The following is a 6,276-nucleotide window of genomic DNA, read 5'->3' as shown; positions in this document are numbered from 1 at the left end:
ATGTGCACAGGCAGTGTTTCTTATCACTTTTTATGTATCCACTTGTATAAAGATCCAAATGAGTAGTTAAAATCCTTTTCTTATCAATCACAATCTTTCCAAAATAAAAAAATTGATTGTGCAATAGTAAAAAAAAAAATCCAAATTTTACTCTTTTTTTTCGTTATACATCCACCAGTATACCATTAGTCTTTAAGTGTCCTATCATTTGCTTTATTTAAATCTGGCTGTTTTGGAAACATCTGTGCCAAACAGCAACCGCAAACAGGCTGAAACCTGCTGTCTGATATTTGGCTGCACATCAGATCCATTTCTCAAAACTGACATCTGGTCATTTTGCAATACCATGTCATTGCATCGCTCAGGTGTCATGTGCCATCATTTGACCTCCACTATCAGAGATTTATTCAAAAAGTCCCGCCAACAATAATCTGGCTCATTATCCCAACACACAGCACAATAATGGATTGACAGGAGCACGTTGCCCACCAGAGATGGTCCATTTCTTTGGGGAGGCAGCAGGTGTAATTTAATTAAAGTGAATTGCCTACAAAGCTTAGTTATGCAACCGATGGAAGGTCAGAAGTAAAAATATGTTATCTCTTTATCTTTTGTGTGGTAACAGTTCACGGCCTCAGTAATTGGTGGAGATATGCAGCGAGAGATCCACTTCAAAGGGGTCTCTATAAATGTGACGGTGAAACAGTGAATGACGAAGGAGACTGAATGACAGCGCCAAATGGTCTGATTGTCCTGATAAGACATCACACAAATGTCTGAAGTTTATATCCTCTATAGGACGACTAACAGCTACTGAAAGAACACATATAGTCCATACTACACAGGAAAGGTTAGCATGCTAATAATTAGTCTTGACCCAAAAGATAATGTAAGGGTAACATATCTGTGTTTCAGCTAATGAGATATATGAGATTTGGAGTTGCAAGGTGCTCTTTAGCGGAGCTGGTTCAGGTGACACGTCAGCATCTTTGGCTTCAGATTCATACTACATTCTGCGTAGATATCCATCATTAACATCAACACATGCCGCTGAGGCTGTGGATCTCCTTTCAGTTGACACCACTGAGCCCATCATCATCTGAAGCCCTTATGCAATGCGAATCAATATGGGCTCATGTGTGTTTGTGTGTCTGTGCGTGACAGGCTGCAACAGCTCAGGAACTGGACGAGCTATGTTTTCTGTCGGCGCAGTCCATGCCCAGTCTGAAGGTTTCAGAGCACTTCCAGGTGGTGAAGCTCCTGGGAGAGGGATCCTACGGGAAGGTCATGTTAGCCGTACACAGAAAAAAGGGTAAGTGCAAGACACGGGGTCAAAGGTCAAGGCCTCTGGAGCCTTTTGCATCTTGTTTGCTTTAGATTAGGTCAGTTTTTGAGGTTGTGTGAAATTTCCAGTCAAATTTTATTTTTACATTACTGTTTTAATTCACCTTACTAGTAGATTTTTCTCAGCTCCAGGCTCCGTAGTGCAGAAACAACACTTGTGGATGTGTGGAGTCAGAGCTTGTAGTGACGTGAGGAAAGATCTGTCTTTTCATAGTGTTCACTTAACCTTTTGAGCCTCTGTCGCTGTAATGAAGTGCTTTAGTACATTCTCTAAGATAGAATTGCGGCAACTGGGGTTCAGTGGTGTAACAGAGTCGGCCCAAAGGGGAAGTTATATTTGTTCGCAGTGTTAGTGATGGGCAGCACTTACATACCATCAATGATGACAGCTTTTGGTCAACATCTCATTAGAGGTTGTAGCACTCAGCCTATGTTCTTCTGCTTCATCCTCTCCAGGAACCCCTATGGCTCTCAAGTTCTTCCCTCGTCGATCTACTTCTCTCACCTCTTTCCTGCGTGAATACAATCTCTCTCTTTCTTACTGCACTCATCCTTCCCTCACACGGGCCTTGGGGATCTTCTTTTCAACTCCGTCCTACTATGTCTTTGCTCAGCAGGCCGGTCTATATGGTGACCTCTACAGCGTGATAGTGTCTGAGGTCAGTTTTGCTCATGTGTAGCACGAAAAGGGCTGTTTTTACCAAGTTTATCCCATCAACACACTTTTACTAATATATGAAACATTCAATTTGTTTCCTTTTGTGTTAATGTTGCAACCCACTGCTGAAACCTCAACTATGCATATTTTTAACATTAAAAATGTACTCTTCATTAAATGAATCACTCTGGTTGCAAAATTTGCAACTGGATTCGTTTTTCGCTGCAATATTTGCAACACTGTATCTTCTCTTAGCAACACATGCACAATCAGTTATTTTGTGTTTCTGTTTAGTTGCTTACAACAGTTGGTTAAAGTTAGGGAAAGATTATGAAAGAAGGAACATTTAATCAAGACCAGAAACTTTCCCTGACCTTAAACGAAGCACTTTGGTTGTAAAAAGAGCACAACTTTTCCCTTACTGTAAAAATACAGAAATAGTGCATAAATGTTGCTTAGGAGGTTGCAGGTGGTCACTAACTAATGTATTACTAATATAGTACAGTGCTGCTAACATTTCAGCTGTGTGTCTCTCCGCATGGAAACTGAACCTGCTGACCGTTCCCTTTGGAGCTTTCATTCCCGTCAGCAAAAACTTGAAGCAGGCTTGATAAAAGGTTCCAGCTCACCCTCTTCTGTGTCTGTGTCTTTGTTGCTGCCAGTAACATAATAGAGAGGTGATAAGAGTAAGTGGGAGTACATGCAGTAAAGCAGCAATTTCAAAGGACGTCACCATAATATGTAGTGACAGAAATGTTACGCCACCCATGTACTGCTCTAACCAGATTGCTTTCAACCTGTCACCTAATATGAAGTGTGGTAATAAGTTAATCTCTTATCCAGAGTGTCTTTCTGTTCCAGGTCGGGGTGGATGAAGAGTGTGTCCAGAGAGTGATGTCCCAGCTGAGCGGTGCTGTTACACATCTTCACTCTCTGGGATTCGTCCACCGTGACATCAAACCTGAGAACATCTTTCTGTGTGACAGCTCCTGCCGCTGGGTCAAACTGGGCGATTTCGGCCTTGCTCGGGCCATTGGTGCCACCGTTCGTGCCGTCTGGTACGAGTCTCCTTTCTGCACTCCTGAGGTGGAACCTGCCAAGGCAGCTGAGAAGGAGATGGAGAGGAGGATATGTGAGGGCACGGAGGAGGAGATGGAGGACATTTGGATTACAGTGGAGCCTTGTATTGACAGCTGGGCTCTTGGGGTGCTCGTCTACTGCCTTCTAACTGGCTGCTTCCCCTGGGAGGAGAGCACCAGCGACGATCGTGGCTTCCGTAGATTTAAAGCGTGGTTTGACCGTGAGGCTGAAAGGGAGGAAAAAGACAGTTATGTCATCCTGAAAGAGAACAAAGGGGAAAACCCTCTTCCATCACAGTTTGAGGGTCTCAGCTCACTGGTTATGACTCTTTTTAAGGAGCTGCTCAATCCTGAACCCAAGCTCAGAGGAAGCCCTGAGGAGATCCTGAGTTATCTTGGGGGGCCATGGCTATTGGAGACAGAGAGGGAGGAGATGAGGAAGGCAGAGGAGGCACAGAAGGAGGCCAAAAAAATAAGAGAAGGGGCAGGTGTAGCAGAGGAGCTGTTGAGGGAGGGAAGAGGAGAGAGATGAACAGGAGAGAATAGACCAGAAACTTTTAGACCTTATTCAATACTAATGTATACATTCTACGGTGCTGTACTTTTCATACTTTACAAATGTTGCTACTGAAGTTATCACTTATTTCTTGTTGTACATATTTCAAAGTGTGTTTGCTATAGGATGTTTTTTTAGAGAATGAAAAAAAGCTTTCGATAATACAAGAGAAGTGTGAAGTTTTGGGTATAAGCTGTATTATAGTGCCTTTTCAGATCTGTACATGAATTGTTCCCCAAAAAATAAAGTCATTTTTTATTACCCTCTAAGTGAATGAGTTTTACAAACAAGCCAATTTCATAAAGATATAAATGGATATAAATATAGATAAAATCCTAAGTTTGACTGATATGTCACTTTCAGGCTCAATGCATTTAGTAATGTGAACTTCTGGTACAGTTGAACCCAAACCAAAGTCACATAATTCAAGAGTTGATTACGTAATGAAAAAAAAATCCATTTGCATGTGTCCATTACTTACTTATTTATTTATTTATTTATTGCAATGGTAGGGCCTGTTTTCTGCACCACTGCTTTAATATCAAAATGCCACTCAGAGTGACCACTACAAATTAAGCAGAGGCGGGACTTTGACTATCAACTTTGTCGACAACAGTAGTGCAGGACAAGCTGACTTGTCTTGTTTTTAAGGGTGCAGTTCTCAGGTCTGTAGCTGCTGCTAATGCCACACAAATCTACTATGTTGTTTTACATCTCCTTTGTAAAATGGCCTTTAGCTATTTAAAACAGACACAACAGCACTACAGAGGGAAGCCTAAGTGCATTTACACAACTGCTATAATCTAGTAAGCGTAAGCACCTGAGGGAAGAGCTCAGAAACTGGGTGTAACTACTTGAAAAAAAAACAACATAAATGAACACAGCCCCTGACTTTTCTCAGTTCTACATATTTATTTCAATAAAATTGAACAAAGAGACCAAGAGATCTGACCTTTTAACTTTGGCTACCCAGAAGTGTGGTCCAAGTTTAACACTGATGCCTACAAGCGCGAGCTCAAGCCCCATCATGAAGACGACTGTATCTATATCTTTATTTATAATACCTGTCACTGCTGCCTCCAGGTCAGATTCCATCGAAATGGTTTACAGCACACAGGCTGAGAGAGCCTCAGCAGAGGTGTACAGTAAATAGAAAGTCAGAGATTTTCAAAATTGGAGTGTTTTGACAGATGTGGAAGAGGTGTCATTAGGTTAGGTTTGAAGAAATCTAAAATCCTGAAGTTTATTAGGGTTAAAGGGGTGTTTGCGGGTGTCAAACTACTTGTGAAGTATCAAATTTAAAGCGTGAAATAGCTTCTATGAGGAGCTTTAATCTGCTAATGAAACAGACAGAAATTAATTGTGATGCTTCTTTAGGACTTAAAAAAGAAAGCTAGGCCATCTACGTTACTTTTAATGTCTGATGGGAGGTAAGTTTTTTTTTTTTTTTTACATTTTCTGTGGCAGAGGTACCGATCCTCTTTGGTAAAGTCAAAAAGGGTGTGACTGTTTGGATGGATAATAAAGACTTACGAGACTAAACTTGCCAAGAGATGAGCAGTATCTCTTTGTTCCTAACAGGAGCTTTAAGTAATATTTTAACAGTTGTCTTGTTTGTCTTGTTTACTCTTTGGCATCAAAAGCATCATTGGTGCACAGTCTATCACTTCATCTGCATGCTCTTTATTCAGCCCGTCATTGAATAAGGGAGATTACAGGAGAAGGTTCCAGCATTTGTTTATCCGACATGTGAGCCATTGGCCCATTATGGACTTACACTCTATTTTGTCTTAGTTCCTTATGAGTTATAAACTTGATCATTTAAAAAAAAGTTTTCATAACACACCCTCAGAGCCAGTTATTTTTAAACAATCAAAGAGAGCTCATGAAACTGTTATATCAGCCTCTAGGAAAGTAAACCTGTGGAAAGAAATGACATCTTTGACGTGGGGAAGCAACAGGTGCTGCAGAACACAAGACACACATCTAAAATTGGACTGAACAATACAACCCGATAGTGATACCAGCGTGATCTTCTTCCAAGTTTGCGTGATGCAAACCCCGGGCGCACTACCTGCTGCAGGATATACTGGATATTCACTCATACTGCCAGCAGGCTTAAAAGACCTTTTTTAGAATATATTGTTCCGTACAGCGACACATTATTCATGGACATGCTGACAGTAAAACAAACCTCACGTGAAATCTGCACACAGAGACTATGACCTCTGTCTTGTTCATGGGGGCCATAGCTGTCCTAAATCTGTCAGGAAGGAAATAACCAGTTGAAAAATCACCTTTATTCCTGTTACAGTGCCTCTCCAAAAGAATTCTTTGGTACTGCTTGGTGCACTTTTAACATGTATCCCTGATCTGAATCATGCTGTGCTGTTATCAAGTGCCTCCAGCTATGCAGGTATGCAAAAAAGCAGTAAGAAAATAATAAATAAATCCTAAAATAATGACCCTTCTTTGCACTAAATGCAGTTGAGTTTACTGCAACTTTTATAGGTACAAGGAATGGTAAATGCATCACATAAAATCTGATCAGTTTAAATTTTTCCACGGTTCTCAATATATCAGTTTCATTTTGGAGCAGATCCCTGTTGGTAGTGAGCTGTTAATGTGCAGTGCGGTGT

The 6,276-nt window shown here is 41.0% G+C and overlaps 1 protein-coding gene across 1 annotated transcript; it reads left to right on the top strand.

Moving 5' to 3' along the window:
* The first annotated feature begins 652 nt into the window (after positions 1-652).
* Positions 653-3,613, top strand: sbk3 (SH3 domain binding kinase family, member 3). Its single transcript, XM_074683281.1, has 4 exons — positions 653-697; positions 1,165-1,312; positions 1,801-2,003; positions 2,864-3,613. The coding sequence occupies exons 1-4, from the start codon at positions 653-655 to the stop codon at positions 3,611-3,613; spliced, it is 1,146 nt and encodes a 381-aa protein (XP_074539382.1).
* The last annotated feature ends 2,663 nt before the right edge of the window (positions 3,614-6,276 follow it).

Source organism: Halichoeres trimaculatus, unplaced genomic scaffold, assembly GCF_033239565.1.
Source record: "Halichoeres trimaculatus isolate MK-OKI-2021-1 unplaced genomic scaffold, fHalTri1.1 fHalTri1_scaffold_12, whole genome shotgun sequence".
NCBI lineage: Eukaryota > Metazoa > Chordata > Actinopteri > Labriformes > Labridae > Halichoeres > Halichoeres trimaculatus.
Note: the sequence above shows the minus strand (reverse complement) of the source record. Positions and strands in the feature narration are given on the sequence as shown.